The following is a 19,919-nucleotide window of genomic DNA, read 5'->3' as shown; positions in this document are numbered from 1 at the left end:
TCCAAGATGGAGGACAGGAAAAATTTATAACTGTAAGAGCTGCTCCTTTTTGAGGTATTTTCAGTGTTCGAGCAGATTTCCTCAAATTCCAGAAGCAGTAATTACTGTTTTATAAGCTGTTGCATTGTTTTGGAAATTTAGGGAAAAAAAATCAAAACCATGGCACTTTAAAAAGGTGGAAGAGAGACAAAGGCAGTGACCACATGGCAAATGAATCAAACGGAGAAGTAAACCTGCACTGCCATCTGACCCAGCAGTGAATCTGCACAGCTGACTGTCTCTGCTGTTTGATTTCAAGTATCTCCTGACTTTGGAGTTGACCTAAGAAAAATAAACAAATCATGAATTCACAGCTGATCTTGGAGAAACCTGTGTTGGGGAGCTCAGAGCAGGGGAGCAACTAAGTGGCTAGTTTTAAAGTGTAACTACTGTTTTATTTGGTAAATCTACAATAGTGAGTAAAGCGGGTTCTTTTTTGATTACAATTACAACATTTAAAAGGCATCTGGATGGGTATATGAATAGGAAGGGTTTAGAGGGATATGGGCCAAATGCTGGCAAATGGGATTGGATCAATTTAGGATATCTGGTCAGCATGGACAAGTAGGACCGAGGGGTCTGTTTCTGTGCTGTATGTCTCTATGACTCTGATGCTGATAAATCAGTGTTATGGCTAACTGTCACCATCTAGTGGACTATGAAGTTATTATTGTATTCTCCCATGGTAACATCTCATGTGTGGGAGAACAAAGAACAAAAAACAAAGCACGTCACAGCACAGGAAGAGACCCTTTGGCCCTCAAAGCCTGCGTCAATCCAAATCCTCTGTTTAAATCTGCCATCTATTTTCTAAGGATCTGTATCCCTTTGCTCCCTGCCCATTCACGTATCTGTCTAGATACATCTTAAATGACGCTATCTTTCCTGCCCCTAGCACCTTTGCTGGCAATGCATTCCAGGCACCCACCACCCTCTGCATAAAGAACTTTCCACATATATCTCCCGTAAACTTTTCCCCTCTCGTTTTGAACTTGTGACTCCTAGTAATTGAGTCATCCACTCTGGGAAAAAGTTTCTTGCTATCCTGCCTGTCTATAACTCTCATGATTTTGTAGACCTCAATCAGGTCCCCTCTCAACTTTCTTCTTTCTAATGAAAATAATCCTAATCTACTCAACCTCTCCTCATAGCTAGCACCCTCCATACCAGGCAACATCCTGGTGAACCTCCTCTGCATCCTCTCCATAGCATCCACAACCTTTTGGTAATGTAGCAACCCCAGAACTGTAGCAGCATTCCAAACGTGGCCGAACCAAAGTCTTATGCAACTGTAACATGACCTGCCAACTCTTGTACTCAATAACCCACCCGATGAAGGAAAGCATGCCGTATGCCTTCTTGACCACTCTACTGACCTGCATTGCCATGTTCAGGGAACAATGGACCTGAACACCCAGATCTCTCTGTACACCAATTTTTCCCAGGACTTTTCTATTTACTGTGTAGTTCGCTCTGGAATCGCGTCTTCCAAAATGCATCACCTCACATTTGTCCGGATTGAACTCCATCTGCCATTTCTCTGCCCAACTCTCCAATCTATCTATATTCTACTGTATTCTCTGATAGTCCCCTTCACTATATGCTACTCCACCGAAGAGAAAACCATTTTGCCTACAGACCACTTGAATAGAATTGAGTTTAATTTAGGTTTAATGTCACGTGTACCGAGGTACAGTGAAAAGGCAGATCACATAGTGAGTCCATTCAGTATTCTACCAACAGTAGGGTAGAAACTGTTTTGAAACCGGCTGGTACATGTGTTCAGGCTTCTGTACTTCCTCCCCGATGGTAGAGGTTGTAGAAAAGCATTGCCAGGGTGGGATGGATCTATGAGAATGCTGGTGGCCTTTCCTTAACAGTGGGCCTGGTATGGATTCTGTAGACGGGAGGTTGGTCTTTGTGATCGTCCAGGCCGAGTTCACCACTCTCTGTAACCGTCTCCGATCTTGAATGATACAGTTATCATACCAGGTACTGATACATCCAGACAGAATGCTCTCGATGCACCTATAAAAGTTGGCAAGGGTATTCGCCATCATGCCAAATTTTCTCAGCTGCCTGAGGAAGAAGAGACGTTGTTGGGTCTTTGTATTCAGTGAGTCCACATGAAGAGTCTAAGAAAGCTTGTTGTTGATGACGACTTCCAGGATCTTAACATTCTTCACTCATTCCACCTCCGTGCTGTTAATGTATAGGGGGGCATGAGTAACATCCCGCCGAAAGTCAATAATGAGTTCCTTGGTTTTGCCGGCATTGAGAGCTAGGTTGTTCTCAGCGCACTATTTTTCCAGGTCTTCCACCTTCCGTCCGTAGTCTATTTCGTCGCCATCTGAGATTCGACCGACTATGATGGTGTCATCAGCAAACTTGTAAATGGCATTAGTCTGGTATTTGGCGACGCAGTCATGGATATACAGTGAGTATAGTAGAGGGCTGAGTACGCACCCCTGGGGGGCTCCAGTGTTAGTGAGGATGAAATATTGTCCCCAATCTTCACTGATTGTGGCCTGTGGGTCAGGAAACTGAGGATCCAGTTGCAGAGAGTGGGGCTTAGTCCGAGATCATGAAGTTTAGTAATCCGTCTCAAGGGAATAATAGTGTTGAAGGCTGAACTGTAGTCAATGAGTAGGATTCCTACGTAGCTGTTGTTGATGTCAAGATGCTCTAGGGAGGAATGAAGGGTAAATGATATGGCACCTGACGTGGATCTGTTGGTCCGAAAGGCAAATTGAGGCTAGAGTTGATTAACACCATGACCAGCCTTTCAAAGCACTTCATGACCACCGAAGTTAGGCCCACTGGATGGTAGTGACTGAGACATGCTGATGAGTCTTCTTAGGCACAGGGATGATGTTGGCCCTTTTGAAACAGGCAGGGACAGTGGCCTGCTGCAGGGAGAGGTTGAAGATGTCCGAGAAGACCTCTGCCAGTTGATCTGCACATGCTCTGAGTGCACAGTCTGGACTCCGTCTGGTCCCATCGCTTTCCTTGAATTCACATGAAGGGAAACTAACCTGACCTCTGATGCAGTGGCTGTTGGGATAGTTTTGTCAGGATTTGTCAGAATAGAAGTTAACTTTCCGCTGAAATTCTGCTCAAAGTGAGCATAGAAGGCGTTGAGACGATCTGGGAGGGATGTGTCATCATCTGCTATCTTGCACTGTCTCTTTTTAGAACCTGTGATGTCATTCAGTCCTTGCCATAATCGCTGGGTGTCTGTTTGGGTCTCTAGTTTAGATCAATATAGGCCCTTGGCTGTCTTAATATCTCTGCGAAGGTCATCTTGGATTCCTTATATTTGAGTGGGTCTCCTAAGCTGAAGTCCTCACACCTGGTCTTTAGCAGGTTCTGTATGTCCTGATTCACCTAGGGTTTCCTGTTGGAGAACACCCGGATTGCCTTCCTCAGTATGCAGTCCTCCACACACTTGCTGATAAAGTCTGTGACGGTGGTGGCGTACTCGTCCAAGGTACCTGTGAACTGTTGAACATGGGCCAATCAGCCGATTCCAGACAGCACTGGAGTTAATCCTCTGCCTCCTCTGACCAGCACTGGACCTGTATCCACACAGGAGCCTGGTTGAGCTTTTGCCTGTAAGCCAGGAGAAGAAACACGGCATTGTGGTTCGGAGCTCCTGAAATGAGGGTGGGGGATGGAGTCTAAAATGTTTAGGCCCCTGGTGGGGCAGGTAATGTTCTGGTGGTAGGCAAAAGTGAGGACTGCAGATGCTGGAAACCAGAGTTTAGATTAGAGTGGTGCTGGAAAAGCACATCAGGTCACGCAGCATCCGAGGAGCAGGAAAATTGATGTTTTGGGCAAAAGCCCTTCATCTGTTCCGGATTTTTAACTTTAGATTAGCTAGCCTCCTGTTGCCATTGTTTAACTGACTGATAGTGCCGGACCTGCAGCATTGTTTTGCCTGTAATGTCAAACTATCAACTGTAATCAGAACTGTATTGTCTTGCAATTAACATGGATCTCTTGTAACCCTATAAAAACTGTATGTGCCTGTACTTTGGGGAAGAGGCTGAGACTCATCTGTGCAGAGTGACCATTCTGTATAAGTGCAGTCAATTTCTCTTCCCACGATATTGTGAAATAAACCAGTGTGTGTCAATTTCAAATGATCCGTGTACCGGTTTTATTCACAATTGGACAATTCTCTGACACCATGGGATGAGTTAATCTTAATGAAAGCAACTTAACTGAGCAGACAAGTATACTGTGATGTCAGGAAGCAAAATCAGTGGGTGATTTGGGTAACAGGAGAACCCATATCCAAAATGGCCAACTCGGTGAGGTGGCTATACTAAAGCTTGAGAGGCAAGAAATGCATCTATCAACTGTGCCAAATGTTATTACTGTAGAAGGAAAAAACACAGATGTAAAAATTGCCTGCCAGAGAGGCCAAACGCTATTTACACAGAAGGAAGAGTCACTTCTAAGCTGTATGTCTTGACAAGAAGCCTGTAAAAGAATAAGCAAAAAGAGAAGCCTTGGAAAGACGGCAAGATCCAGGAAACAGAAGATATTGATGGAATTGAGATGTCTTTCCTCAGAGAGATCCAGGATCCAAGCTACTCAGGTACTGGTGTCCTAGCAGAGGACTATATGTTATAGGTTAAATACAGGTGCAGCTGTGTTGTTTTTTTTGATAGTGAACCTTGGTTGGAGAAAAGTTCTCTTCAGTCATTAAAATAAAACTAGATTGGCCAGGAAGCTTAGAACTCAAGATTATAGAACAATTGAATGTAACATTTTAATATTTACGGAGAAAAATCAGTGATTTAGGATCACTTAAAAGATTTCTCTTTGTATTGAAAAGTTACATTCAGTTGTAACCCTTCAATTAATGAACAACTCTGGTTTAAGATAACTGAAAACATTTCAGCATTGTTCATTCTCAAGCAGGAAACTGGCTTGCAGCTGAGTTGCAGAATAGAAGAGCTGGAAAGCCAAGCTGATCAGCCTGAAAATCCCTAAGCTGTATTGATAGGATGTGGAATGCAGAAGACAGCATACCACATCGTACTACTTTTTGAATCAGAACCAGTATATCTATTTACAACCAGGCAAGTTTCTCATCCATGCTCGCCAAAGGTAAAGTAGAAATTGACTTTACATTGAGACAAGAGTGACTGTATTGCACATCCTTAACTGTCCTTGAGAAGATGATGATGAGCTGCCTTCTTGAACCACTGCAATCTATGTGGACAATAACAATGCTGTTAGACAGGGAGTTCCTGCAGTTTTAATCATTTGACACTGAAGGAACGGTGAATTATTTCTAAATCAGGATGGTGAATGGCTGGGGGTTGTGTTCCCATGTATCTACAAATCGAGACTCCATGTATCTACTACTCTTATCCTTCTAGATGGCATAGTTGTAGGTTTGGAAAGGTGCTATCTTAGGAGACTTTGTGAATTGACCTAGAAAGCAGTCATAAGTCAAATACATCCCATGTCCCTGAAAGCTTAGCAAAACTGGCAAAAGTAAAATCTTACCAAAGCCAGAGGCAAATATTGTTTTTTGGCAACTACCCCTCAATGAGGAGTCTATGCTGCCTACAGCTTTCTGTTCATGGTTTGAATTACTTCGTTCAAACTCTTACCTTTTGGCATCTCATGAGCACCAGAAATCTCCCAGAAAGCATTGTCAAGTACTGCAAAAGGACTGGATGGCATTGTTTGTCACATGGATGCTATCCCAATCCACAGATCTATACAGGCAACTTGTGACACTAGAGTGTGAGCTGTGCTACAAAACCTACAGAAAACAGGATTTATAGTCAACAATAAATATAAGTTCTCCCAGCCAGCTGTCAAGTTTTTTGGACATATTGTGGATGTGTCAGAACTGACCTAACTGTCGTCAATAGCTACTGCCACAACTGACAAGACAATATATAGTGCTGGGAAGAAACATAACAGGGACCTTTTGAGAAGTCCAATAGTCAATTGATATCACCAAGTATTTCAATCCAATACAAACCACAGTTACCCACAATTATTGCAGCAGATGCATCTTCTGTAGGACTGTGAGTTGTACCCTTTCACTTAGAGACAAATGGAAAGTCTAGACCAGTTTACTGCACATCCTATTCACTGACAGGAACTAAATAGAGATGTGATGAAGAAATAACCATACTGTTAAAAGGGCTTGTGAGCAGTTTGTAGACTATGTTCACCAGTTCTTCTTTAAGAAAAAGACAAAGCACAAATCTTTAGAATTTTCAATTCTTGAGAGTCAATAAATTGCCTCGATGAGTGATTTAAACTGAAGTTGACAGCTTATGTTCCAAGGTAACAGCAGACTACAGCAAGAGCTTTGTCCCAGATCCCAGTGGCAAGGTAAGGCCTGAACAAGGCAATGTCATTTTTGTTGAGGAGGTGGAAAGGTTTATATCAATAAGGGACCTGTGGATAAGTACATGAGTTGGAATGGTTTGGAGGGATATGGGCCAAACACAGGCAAGTGGGGCTAGTTTAGTTTGGGAATATAACCATGCTATATGACTGTTTCCATGCTCTATGACTCTATGACTCTACAACCAGTAGACGGTAGGAAGTAAGGATATTTGTTGATGATAGCACAATGTTTAGCACTGTTTGCAATTCCGTAGATACTGATGCAGTCCATGTTCAAATGCAACAAGACCTGAACGATGTCTAATGCAGGGTATACATGTGGAGTGTGACAGAATTTGCCTGGATGAATATGCCACTGAGTTAACACCCAAGAAGTTCAACACCATCCAGGATGAAGCAGCCTGCTTGATTGTTTATGGACAGGGTGTCAATCAGTCACTCTACTGCTAATGTTCAGCAGCATTACCTTATCTCCAGAGTGTTAAAGTTGGCAGCTGGAGACAACATGATTGTGGTTATCTTTCCAAGTTCCAGAAAATATGGAAAGACTGTGAAATGGAAAGTAACAAATATTCACAGTTTAAGGAGGGATGTAAAGAGAAAATAGGACATGGTACATTACTTGCAAGAATAATGTTTCCTTTGCTGGGTCTAGACCACAATATATTAGCTTGAACACATGAACCAACATATTCGAGAACAGCTTCTTACCCGCTGCTATTAGACTTCTAAATGGATCTCTCAATTTTTACATTTAATGTTGATCTCACTCTCTGTACACGCTCTCTGCAGCCATAATATTGTATTCCTTGCTCTGTTCAATTACCTTAAAGCACTGTGCCACCGTGCCTAGGCGGCACGGTGGCACAGTGGTTAGCACTGCTGCCTCACAGCGCCAGAGACCCGGGTTCAATTCCCGCCTCAGGCGACTGACTGTGTGGAGTTTGCACATTCTCCCCGTGTCTGCGTGGGTTTCCCCCGGGTGCTCCGGTTTCCTCCCACAGTCCAAAGATGTGCAGGTCAGGTGAATTGGCCATGCTAAATTGCCCGTAGTGTTAGGTAAGGGGTAAATGTAGGGGTATGGGTGGGTTGCGCTTCGGCGGGGCGGTGTGGACTTGTTGGGCCGAAGGGCCTGTTTCCACACTGTAAGTAATCTAATCTAATCTAATCACTTTGTATGGCATGCTTTGCCTGTAATGCTTGCAAAACAAAACCTTTAATTGTACCTGGGGACATGTGACACTAATAAACCAAATCAAGGGCAGGCATTTGGAACTGAGATGAGGAGAAATATCTTCACTCCAGAGGGTGAAGTGAATATTTGGAATCCTCAATCCGAGAAAGCTTTGGAAGTTCGCTCATTGACCAGGTTCAAGACAGAGCTTGGTACATGTCTGGATAATAAGAACATCGAAAGATAAGGGGATGATGTGAGAAAATTAGCATCAAGGTGGATTGGCTGAAATGTTTGTCCTATTCCTATTTGCTATGTTTCTATATACAGGGTACTCATTTATGACAGATTGGACATTTTGAAAGGCCCGAGACTCAACTTATTACATAGTCTGCACCAAGGACATCTAGGTATCACAAAATGTCAAGTCAGAGCAAAATATTGTGTAGGTGCTAGGTCTCTCAAAGTCATCAGAAGAGATGAAGTCAATATATATTACTGGTGCTATTCAATGTCAGGAGACAAGTGAATGGCTGATGTAATCTTCCTTTCCATCATGTCTGTGAACACAAAAGAAGGGTATTCTTGACATACACTTGCACTCCAGATGCATGGAATCATGGAATCACAGACGTTGCTATCTCAATGACTCAGTTTGCCAATGAATTCTTTCAAGATTTTACCAGCTCTTACCAAGACACCCTCAAACTAATACTGACTGGAAGAGTGAATACAATGAAAACATTACTGAAAATGACTGATGACATTCAAATTTAAAAATCACACAACACCAGGTTATAGTCTGACATGATTAATTGGAAGCACACTAGCTAGTGCTTCCAATTAAATCTGTTGGACTATAACCTGGTGTTGTGTGATTTTTAACTTTGTACACCCCAGTCCAACACTGGTATCTCCAAATCATGACATTCAAATTGCATTTCTGAGCTTTATTTCCACTGCACTTCAAAATAGTTTTTCTCGATATGAACTCCTCATGGGAAGAGACTGAGAATTAAACTCACTACTGATTCACATACATGCAACGTGAAGTTATAAGATGACAACGTGAAGAAAGTGAAGAAGAAAAAGGATGAGCATTATTTCAATCAAATACGAAGTATGACAAATGTCACATAGCACACAACTTATCAGAGCTCTAATCAGGAGTCGATTTGGAAATTCGAAAGAAAGCCTCAATCTGCACCAGTGGTGGAACTGACACCACACACATGGATCTACCTTATTCAAGATAAAACTGGTACGATGCAATGGAACAGATGCAATGCACCATGTCTGGTTTCTTACCGTATTACCCAGTGTGGGCTACAGCCTGGTTTATTACCGTATTACCCAGTGTGGGCTACAGCCTGGTTTATTACCGTATTACCCAGTGTTGGCCACCGTCTGGTTTATTACCGTATTACCCAGAGTGGGTCATCTTCCGGTTTATTACCGTATTACCCAGTGAGGGCCACAGACTGGTTTATTACCGTATTACCCAGTGTGGGCCACCATCTGGTTTATTATCGTATAACCCACGAAGGGCCTCAGTCTGGTTTATTACTGTATTACCCATTGTGGGTCATCATGTGGTTTATTACCGTATTACCCTGTGTGGGCCACAGTCTGATTTATTACCATATTACCCAGTGTGGGCCACATACTGGTTTATTACCGTATTACCCAGTGTGGGTCACAGTCTGGTTTATTACCGTATTACACTGTGTGGGCCACATACTGGTTTATTACCGTATTACCCCGTGTGGGCTACAGCCTGGTTTATTACCGTATTACCCTGTGTGGGCTACAGTCTGGTATATTACGTATTACCCTGTGTGGGCCACAGTCTGGTTTCTTACTGTATTATCCAGTGAGGGCTACATACTGGTTTATAACCGTATTACCCTGTGTGGGCTATAGTCTGGTTTTTACTGTATTACCCAGTGAGGGCCACCTACTGGTTTATTACCGTATTACCCAGTGTGGGCCACAGTCTGGTTTATTACCGTATTACCCAGTGTGGGCTACAGTCTGGTTTATTACTGTATTACCCAGTGAGGGCCACCTACTGGTTTATTACCGTATTACCCAGTGAGGGCCACCTACTGGTTTATTACCGTATTACCCAGTGTGGGCCACATACTGGTTTATTACCGTATTACCCAGTGTGGGCTACAGTCTGGTTTATTACCGTATTACCCAGTGTGGGCCACATACTGGTTTATTACCGTATTACCCAGGGTGGGTCACAGTCTGGTTTATTACCGTATTACCCTGTGTGGGCCACATAATATTTTATTACATTATTATCCAGTGTGGGCCACATACTGGTTTATTACCGTATTACCCAGTGTGGGCCACATACTGGTTTATTACCGTATTACCCAATGTGGGCCACATACTGGTTTATTACTGTATTACCCAGTGAGGGCCACCTACTGGTTTATTACCGTATTACCCTGTATGGGCTACAGTCTGGTTTATTACCGTATTAACCAGTGTGGGCTACAGTCTGGTTTATTACCGTGTTATCCTGTGTGTGCCACAGTCTGGTTTATTACCGTATTACCCAGCGTGGGCCACATACTGGTTTATTACATTATTACCCAGTGTGGACCACATACTGGTTTATTACCGTATTACCCAGTGTGGGCTACAGTCTGGTTTATTACCGCATTGCCCAGTGTGGGCCACATACTGATTTATAATCGTATTACCCAGTGAGGGCCACATACTGTTTTATTACCATATTACCCTTCGTGGGCTACAGTCTGTTTTATTACCGTAGTACCCAATGTGGGCCACATACTGGTTTATTACCGTATTACCCAATGTGGGCCACATACTGTTTATTACCGTATTACCCAGTGTGGGCTACAGTCTGGTTTATTACCGTATTACGCAGTGTGGGTCACATACTGGTTTATTACCATATTTCTCTGTGTGGGCTACATACTGGTTTATTACCGTATTACTCTGTATGGGCTACAGTCTGGTTTATTACCGTATTAACCAGTGTGGGCTACAGTCTGGTTTATTACCGTATTACCCAGTGTGGGCTACAGTCTGGTTTATTACCGTATTACCCAGTGTGGGCTACAGTCTGGTTTATTACCGTATTACGCAGTGTGGGTCACATACTGGTTTATTACCATATTTCTCTGTGTGGGCTACATACTGGTTTATTACCGTATTACTCTGTATGGGCTACAGTCTGGTTTATTACCGTATTAACCAGTGTGGGCTACAGTCTGGTTTATTACCGTGTTATCCTGTGTGTGCCACAGTCTGGTTTATTACCGTATTACCCAGCGTGGGCTACAGTCTGGTTTATTACCGTATTACCCAGTGTGGGCTACAGTCTGGTTTATTACCGTATTACCCAGTGTGGGCTACAGTCTGGTTTATTACCGTATTACCCAGTGTGGGCCACATACTGATTTATTACCGTATTACCCAGTGTGGGCTACAGTCTGGTTTATTACCGTATTACCCAGTGTGGGCCAGAGTCTGGTTTATTACCGTATTATCCAGTGTGGGCCACATACTGGTTTATTACCGTATTACCCAGTGTGGGCCACATACTGGTTTATTACCGTATTACCCAGTGTGAGCCACAGTCTGGTTTATTACCGTAATGTCCAGTGTATTACCGAGTCTGTGGGAGGCCGGCTCTGGTCGTGATGAGGAATCGGGGCCTGGCGATGTGTTTCTGGACGCTGCTGACGGCGGGTGCGGCCGGGCTCTGTTGGGCGGTGGCTGGGCCGAGCGAACAACGGAGCAGGAGGATCCTCGAGGTGGGGCCCGGGACGGTCGGTGTGAGGGGAGTCGGGGGTCGGTGTGAGGGGAGTCGGGGGGGGTCGGTGTGAGGGGAGTCAGGGGGGGTCGGTGTGAGGGGAGTCAGGGGGGGTCGGTGTGAGGGGAGTCGGGGGGGTCGGTGTGAGGGGAGTCGGGGGGGGTCGGTGTGAGGCAGAGTCGGGGGGGGGTCGGTGTGAGGGGAGTCGGGGGGGGTCGGTGTGAGGGGAGTCGGGGGGGGTCGGTGTGAGGGGAGTCGGGGGGGGGTCGGTGTGAGGGGAGTCGGGGGGGGGTCGGTGTGAGGGGAGTCGGGGGGGGGTCGGTGTGAGGGGAGTCGGGGGGGGGGTCGGTGTGAGGGGAGTCGGGGGGGGGTCGGTGTGAGGGGAGTCGGGGGGGGGGTCGGTGTGAGGGGAGTCGGGGGGGGTCGGTGTGAGGGGAGTCGGGGGGGGTCGGTGTGAGGGGAGTCGGGGGGGGGGTCGGTGTGAGGGGAGTCGGGGGGGTCGGTGTGAGGGGAGTCGGGGGGGGTCGGTGTGAGGGGAGTCGGGGGGGGTCGGTGTGAGGCAGAGTCGGGGGGGGGTCGGTGTGAGGGGAGTCGGGGGGGGTCGGTGTGAGGGGAGTCGGGGGGGTCGGTGTGAGGGGAGTCGGGGGGGGTCGGTGTGAGGGGAGTCGGGGGGGGGTCGGTGTGAGGCAGAGTCGGGGGGGGGTCGGTGTGAGGGGAGTCGGGGGGGTCGGTGTGAGGGGAGTCGGGGGGGTCGGTGTGAGGGGAGTCGGGGGGGGTCGGTGTGAGGCAGAGTCGGGGGGGGGTCGGTGTGAGGGGAGTCGGGGGGGGTCGGTGTGAGGGGAGTCGGGGGGGGTCGGTGTGAGGGGAGTCGGGGGGGGTCGGTGTGAGGGGAGTCGGGGGGGGGGTCGGTGTGAGGGGAGTCGGGGGGGGTCGGTGTGAGGGGAGTCGGGGGGGGTCGGTGTGAGGGGAGTCGGGGGGGGTCTGTGTGAGGGGAGTCGGGGGGGGGTCGGTGTGAGGGGAGTCGGGGGGGTCGGTGTGAGGGGAGTCGGGGGGGGTCGGTGTGAGGGGAGTCGGGGCGGGGTCGGTGTGAGGGGAGTCAGGGGGGGTCGGTGTGAGGGGAGTCGGGGGGGGGTCGGTGTGAGGGGAGTCAGGGGGGGTCGGTGTGAGGGGAGTCGGGGGGGAGGTCGGTGTGAGGGGAGTCGGGGGGGGTCGGTGTGAGGGGAGTCGGGGGGGGTCGGTTTGAGGGGAGTCGGGGCGGGGGGGTGGTCGGTGTGAGGGGAGTCGGGGGGGGGGGTGTCGGTATGAGGGGAGTCCCGGGGCACTCTGGAATATTCTGGAGTTTTCCACGTCACTATGGAATGATCTGAATGGTTCAGGAATATTGATTAAATTGTGATTTTGGAGAAATATTGAATTGAATTAGCTTAATTATCGAAGAAGCTGGAAATGTGTTGCTGGAAAAGCTCAGCAGGTCAGGCAGCATCCAGGGAACAGGAGAATCGACGTCGATTCTCCTGTTCCCAGGATGCTGCCTGATCTGCTGTGCTTTTCCAGCAACACATTTCCAGCTCTGATCTCCAGCATCTGCAGACCTCACTTTCTCCCTAATTATCGAAGGAGTACTGTGAAAAGTTTACCAATTGCCACTTGACTACTATTTTATGTACAAGGTGGAGTTTTGGAGTTGGCCATGCAGGTTGTTACATATGTCTCCACCACAGCAAAAAAGGAAAAGTGGACTTCTGTCTCTGCCAGAAGTTTCTCTTGGTCTCTTAAGCAAAAAAAAACTATGTACAAGGTACCTCGGTACAGATTCTTCATTATAAGTTCTTATCAAAAGCAATTAAAAACTAATAAATAGAATGTTCAGCATTGCAGATTGTAGCAATAAAATAGAAAAATAAAGAAAAATGTTCAGAATAACAGTCCATCCAACCCAGTCCACACTGGCACCTAGCCTCTAGTCCGCGCTGGGTTTCTCCTCGAGACCGGATGACTGCTCCAGAATCACTTAGAGGCAGGAAGTCCATGCTGAGGCCAGGCCGGGCTGAAAGAAGATGATGGGGTGCTGGAAGACTACCATGGAGGGCTTAGAGACTGCCATGCTGGGCCAAAAGGCCACCACGCCAGGCTGAGTGGATGCCATGCTGAGTCCACACTAAGGCTTAGAGTCCGAGGCTGAGGATCCAAGAGGGTTAAAATCAACGAGGTAAAAACAACGACTGCAGATGCTGGAAACCAGATTCTGGATTAGTAGTGCTGGAAGAGCACAGCAGTTCAGGCAGCATCCAAGGAGCAGTAAAATCGAGGTTTTGGGCAAAAGCCCTTCATCAGAAATACAGGCAGAGAGCCTGAAGCGTGGAGAGATAAGTGACAGGAGGGTGGGGGTGGGGAGAAAATAGCATAGAGTACAATAGATGAGTGGGGGAGGGGATGAAGATGATAGGTTGGGGGGGTGGAGTGGATAGCTGGAAAAGAAGATAGGCAGGTAGGACAAGTCATGGGGACAGTGCTGAGCTCGAAGTTTGGAACTGCGGTGAGGTGGGGGAAGGGGAAATGAGGAAACTGTTGAAGTCCACATTGATGCCCTGGGGTTGAAGTGTTCCGAGGCGGAAGATGAGGTGTTCTTCCTCCAGGTGTCTGGTGGTGAGGGAGCGGTAGTGAAAGAGGCCCAGGGCCTCCATGTCCTTGGCAGAGTGGGAGGGAGAGTTGAAATGTTGGGCCACAGGGCAGTGTGGTTGATTGGTGCGGGTGTCCCGGAGATGTTCCCTAAAGCGCTCTGCTAAGAGGCGTCCAGTCTCCCCAATGTAGAGGAGACCGCATCGGGAGCAATGGATACAATAAATGATGTTGGTGGATGTGAAGGTAAAACTTTGATGGATGTGGAAGGCTCCTTTAGGGCCTTGGATGGAGCTGAGGGAAAAGGCGTGGGCGCAGTTTTGCAATTCCTACGGTGGCAGGGGAAGGTGCCAGGATGGGAGGGTGGGTTGAAGGGGGGGCGTGGACCTGACCAGGTAGTCACGGAGGGAATGGTCTTTGCGGAAGGAGGAAAGGGGTGGAGAGGGAAATATATCCCTGGTGGTGGGGTCTGTTTAGAGGTGGCAGAAATGTCGGCGGATGATTTGGTTTATGTGAAGGTTGGTAGGGTGGAAGGTGAGCACCAGGGGCGTTCTGTCCTTGTTACGGTTGGAGGGGTGGGGTCTGAGGGCGGAGGTGCAGGATGTGGACGAGATGCGTTGGAGGACATCTTTAACCACGTGGGAAGGGAAATTACGGTTTCTAAAGAAGGAGGCCATCTGGTGTGTTCTGTGGTGGAACTGGTCCTCCTGGGAGCTGATACGGCGGAGGCGGAGGAATTGGGAATACGGGATGGCATTTTTGCAGGAGGTGGGATAAGACGAGGTGTAATCCAGGTGGCTGTGGGAGTCGGTGGGTTTGTAAAAAATGTCGGTATCAAGTCGGTTGTCATTAATGAAGATAGAGGTCTAGGAAGGGGAGGGAGGTGTCAGAGATGGTCCAGGTAAATTTAAGGTCAGGGTGGAATGTGTTGGTGAAGTTGATGAATTGCTCAACCTCCTCGTAGGAGCATGAGGTGGCGCCAATGGAGTCATCAATGTAGCGGAGGAAGAGGTGTGGAGTGGTGCCGGTGTAATTACGGAAGATCGACTGTTCTATGTAGCCATGGTGAAGAGGCGTTCCGCCCCCCCCACAGCCGTGTTTGCTTCGGCCCCCCCCACTGCCATGTTTGCCACCACTTCCGCCCCCACCAACGCCACTCACTTATATTCTGCTGACACACCCTCCCACAGATCCCACTGTCACCATCCTCGCCCCCCAGAACCCTGAGGGGAACACCACCCCTGCTCATGACTCCACCCCCATTCCCCCCACCACCACACCCACTCCAGTTACCGGCTCCACACCCACACCAGATCCCAGCTCCCAGCCATGCTGAGTTTTCACCATTCCTCCAGACCTTCCCCTCACTGAGGATGAACGATCAGTCCTCAGCAAAGGACTTACTTTCATCCCCCTCCACGCATCAAAGAAGTTAATACACACCGTGACATTGAACACTTCTTTTGCTGCCTCCGCCTCCGAGCTTACTTTCACAATCAGGACTCCCGCCCACCTTCCGAGGACCCCTTCGCCCACCTCCAACACACTGCATCCACCTGGACACCCCGCGCTGGCCTATTACCCACCCTCAACCTCTTCATTTCCAACTGCCGCCGGGACATTAACCGCCTCAACCTGTCTACTCCTCTCCCCCACTCCAACCTCTCACCCTCATAACGCGCAGCTCTCCAATCCCTCTGCTCCAATCCTGACCTCACCATCAAGCCAGCAGATAAAGGGGACGCAGTGGTACTCTGGCGCACTGACCTTTACACCGCTGAAGCTAAACACCAACTCGAGGACACCTATTCCTACCGCCCCCTCGACCATGACCCCACCCCCCATCACAAAACCATCATCTCCCAGACCATACAGAACCTCATCACCTCAGGAGATCTCCCACCCACAGCTTCCAACCTCATAGTCCGGGAACCCCGCACTGCCCGGTTCTACCTCCTTCCCAAGATCCATAAGCCTTACTACCCTGGCTGACCCATTGTCTCAGCATGTTCCTGCCCCACTGAACTCATTTCTACCTACCTCGACACTGTCCTATCCCCCTAGTCTAGGAACTCCCCACATATGTTCGAGACGCCACCCACACTCTCCACCTCCTCCAAGACTTCCCTTTCCCTGGCCCCCAACGCCTCATCTTCCCCTTGGATATCCAATCCCTCTACACCTCTATCCACCATGACCAGGGCCTCCAAGCCCTCCGTTTCTTCCTCTCCCGACGTCCCCAACAGTACCCTTCCACCGACACACTCATTCGTTTGGCCGAACTGGTCCTAACCCTTAACAATTTCTCCTTCAAATCCTCCCACTTCCTCCAGACCAAAGGGGTAGCCATGGGCACCCGTATGGGCCCCAGCTATGCCTGTCTCTTTGTTGGCTACGTAAAACAGTCGATCTTCCATAATTACACCGGCACCACTCCCCACCTCTTCCTCCGCTACATTGATGACTGCATTGGCGCCAACTCATGCTCCTGCGAGGAGGTTGAGCAATTCATCAACTTCACCAACACATTCCACCCTGACCTTAAATTTACCTGGACCATCTCTGACACCTCCCTCCCCTTCCTAGACCTCTCTATCTCCATAAATGACGACCGACTTGATACCGACATTTTTACAAACCCACCGACTCCCACAGCTACCTGGATTACACCTCTTCCTATCCCACCTCCTGCAAAAATGCCATCCCGTATTCCCAATTCCTCCGCCTCCGCCGTATCTGCTCCCAGGAGGACCAGTTCCACCACAGAACACACCAGATGGCCTCCTTCTTTAGAAACCGCAATTTTCCTTCCCACGTGGTTAAAGATGTCCTCCAACGCATCTCATCCACATCCTGCACCTCCGCCCTCAGACCCCACCCCTCCAACCGTAACAAGGACAGAACACCCCTGGTGCTCACCTTCCACCCTACCAACCTTCGTATAAACCAAATCATCCGCTGACATTTCCGCCACCTCTAAACAGACCCCACCACCAGGGATATATTTCCCTCCCCACCCCTTTCCTCCTTCCGCAAAGACCGTTCCCTCTGTGACTACCTGGTCAGGTCCACGCCCCCCTTCAAACCACCCTCCCTTCCTGGCACCTTGCCCTGCCACCGCAGGAATTGCAAAACCTGCACCCACACCTCCTCCCTCACCTCCATCCAAGGCCCTAAAGGAGTCTTCCACATCCATCAAAGTTTTACCTTCACATCCACCAATATCATTTATTGTATCCGTTGCTCCCGATGCGGTCTCCTCTACATTGGGGAGACTGGACGCCTCTTAGCAAAGCGCTTTAGGGAACATCTCCAGGACACCCGCACCAATCAACCACACTGCCCTGTGGCCCAACATTTCAACTCTCCCTCCCACTCTGCCGAGAACGTGGAGGTCCTGGGCCTCCTTCACTGCCGCTCCCTCACCACCAGACGCCTGGAGGTAGAACTCCTCATCTTCCTCCTCGGAACACTTCAACCCCAGGGCATCAATGTGGACTTCAACAGTTTCCTCATTTCCCCTTCCCCCACCTCACCGCAGTTCCAAACTTCGAGCTCAGCACTGTCCCCATGACTTGTCCTACCTGCCTATCTTCTTTTCCAGCTATCCACTCCACCCCCCCCCCCCCCGACCTATCACCTTCATCCCCTCCCCCACTCACCTATTGTACTCTATGCTATTTTCTCCCCACTCCCACCCTCCTCTCACTTATCTCTCCACGCTTCAGGCTCTCTGCCTGTATTCCTGATGAAGGGCTTTTGCCCGAAACTTTGATTTTACTGCTCCTTGGATGCTGCCTGAACTGCTGTGCTCTTCCAGCACTACTAATCCAGAATGAGGATCCAAGAGGCCAAGCCTTCGCTGAAGCTGAGATTTCAAGGCCAAGAAGAGAGAAGAGGAAAAGGTATAAAAGAGAGCAAAAAACAAAGAAAAAGAAATGGATGGAGCAGACAAGCAGTGTCCTTCTCTGCTGCCATCTTGTTCTTTTTGGCTGGAAAGTAACCTACAGGGACATTGATTGTTTAGAAAGGACAAACAAAACGGGAAAGAAGGTGGCGTAGTGTTTTACATGAACTGCTCAGGTACATCCAGTTTGGATTCTGCCAAGACCACTCAGCTCCTGACCTCATTACAGCTTAGTTTCAAAAAAGGACACGAATTAAATTCCAGAGGTGAGGTGAGAGTGACAGTCCTTGACGTCAAAGCCGCATTTGACCAATAATGGTAATAAGAAGTCCTAGCAAAACTGGAATTAATGGGTATCGGGGGCAAGCTTACTACTGGTTAGAATCATACCTGGCACGCAGGAAGGTGGTTGTGGTTGTTGGAGGTCAGCCATTTCAGCTCCAGGACATCTCAGCAGGGTTCATCATGGTAGTATCTTAGGCCCAACCATCTTCAGTTGCTTCATCAATGACCTTCCCTCCACATTCTATACCTCTCATGCCCTTCTCCACGGTAAACACTGATGCAAAATATTCGTTCAGTATCTCCCCCATCTCCAGCGACTCCACACATAGGCTGCCTTGCTGATCTTTGAGGGGCCCTATTCTCTCCCTCGTTACCCTTTTGTCCTTAACGTATTTATAAATTCCCTTTGGATTCTCCTTAACCCTATTTGCCAAAGCTATTTCATGTCCCCTTTTTATCTTTCTGATTTCCCTTTGAAGTATACTCCTACAGCCTTTAAACTCTTCTACGGAATCACTTGATCTTTCTTGTCTCATCTTGTCATATGCTTCCATTTTCTTAACCAAACCCTCAATTTCTTTAGTCATCCAGCATTCCCTACACCTACCAACCTTTCCTTTCACCCTAACAGGAATGTACTGTCTGTGGACTGTAGTTATCTCATTTTTGAAGGCATCCCATTTTCCAGTCGTCTCTTTTTTGCAAACGTCAGCCCCCAATCAGCTTTTGAAAGATCTTGCCTAATACCGTCAAAATTAGCCTTCCTCCAGCTTAGAACTTAAACTTTAAAATCCAGTGTATCCTTTTCCATCACTATTTTAAAGCTAATAGAATTATGGTTGCTGGTCCCAGAATGCTCCCCCACTGACACCTCAGTCATCTGTCCTGCCATATTTCCCAGAAGTCGAAAGTGTGGTGCTGGAGCATTCCTGATGAAGGGCTTATGCCTGAAGCGTCGATTCTCCTGCTCCTCAGATGCTGCCTGACCTGCAATGCTTTGTGAGCACCACAGTCTTGACTTTGATGTCCAGCATCTGCAGTCCTCATTTTCTCCTTATTCCCCAAGAGTAGGTCAAATTTTGCACCTTGTCTAGTAGGTTGTCTAGTAGGTATATCCACATACCGAATCAGAAAATTTTCTTGTACACACTTAACAGATTCCTCTTCATATAAACAATTAACACTATGGCAGTTCCAGTCTGTGTTGGAAAGCTAAAATCCCTTAACATAACCGCCTTATTATTCTTACAGATATCTGAAATCTCCTTACAAATTTGTTTCTCAATTTCCTGCTGACTATTGGGAATCTATAATACAATCCCAAGAAGGTGATCTTCCCTTTATTATTTCTCAGTTCCACCCAAATAACTTCCTTGGATGTATTCCCAGAAATATCCTCCCTAAGTACAGCAGTATATACTATCCCTTATCAAAAATGCCATTCCACCTGCTCTCTTGCTCCCCTTTCTATTCTTCCTAAAGCATTTGTATCCTGGAACATTAAGCTGCCAGTCCTGTCCATCCCTGAGCAACATTTCTGTAATTGCTATGATATTCCAATCCCGTGTTCCTAACTGTGCCCTGAGTTCATCTGCCTTCCCTGTTCAGTCTCTAGCATTTAAATAAATGCAGTTTAATTTACCTTGTTCTCTGCTTTGTCCCTGCCTGCCCTGACTGTTTGACACTCTCTTTCCCAACTGTATCAG

General features: G+C 47.8%; 1 protein-coding gene across 2 annotated transcripts in view; it reads left to right on the top strand.

The window, feature by feature from the left end:
• uqcc3 (ubiquinol-cytochrome c reductase complex assembly factor 3) overlaps positions 1 to 19,919 on the top strand; it is a 187,620-nt gene that overhangs the window by 154,204 nt on the left and 13,497 nt on the right. The window contains exon 1 of one of the 2 annotated variants that reach the window (XM_087983564.1): positions 11,248 to 11,403. The exons of the other annotated variant lie outside the window; for it this stretch is intronic. Coding sequence (XP_087839690.1) covers positions 11,290 to 11,403 — 114 coding nt within the window. The 5' untranslated portion in view covers positions 11,248 to 11,289. Of the gene's footprint in view, positions 1 to 11,247; positions 11,404 to 19,919 lie in introns of those variants that run through there. 2 annotated transcript variants of the gene reach the window in all.

The sequence above is a fragment of the Chiloscyllium plagiosum genome, unplaced genomic scaffold (genome assembly GCF_037043375.1).
Source record: "Chiloscyllium plagiosum isolate Xiang-an unplaced genomic scaffold, Cpla_swu_hap1 HiC_scaffold_46, whole genome shotgun sequence".
Lineage (NCBI taxonomy): Eukaryota > Metazoa > Chordata > Chondrichthyes > Orectolobiformes > Hemiscylliidae > Chiloscyllium > Chiloscyllium plagiosum.
The sequence above is the reverse complement of the archived record's forward strand: the minus strand, read 5'-3'. Positions and strand labels throughout refer to the sequence as shown.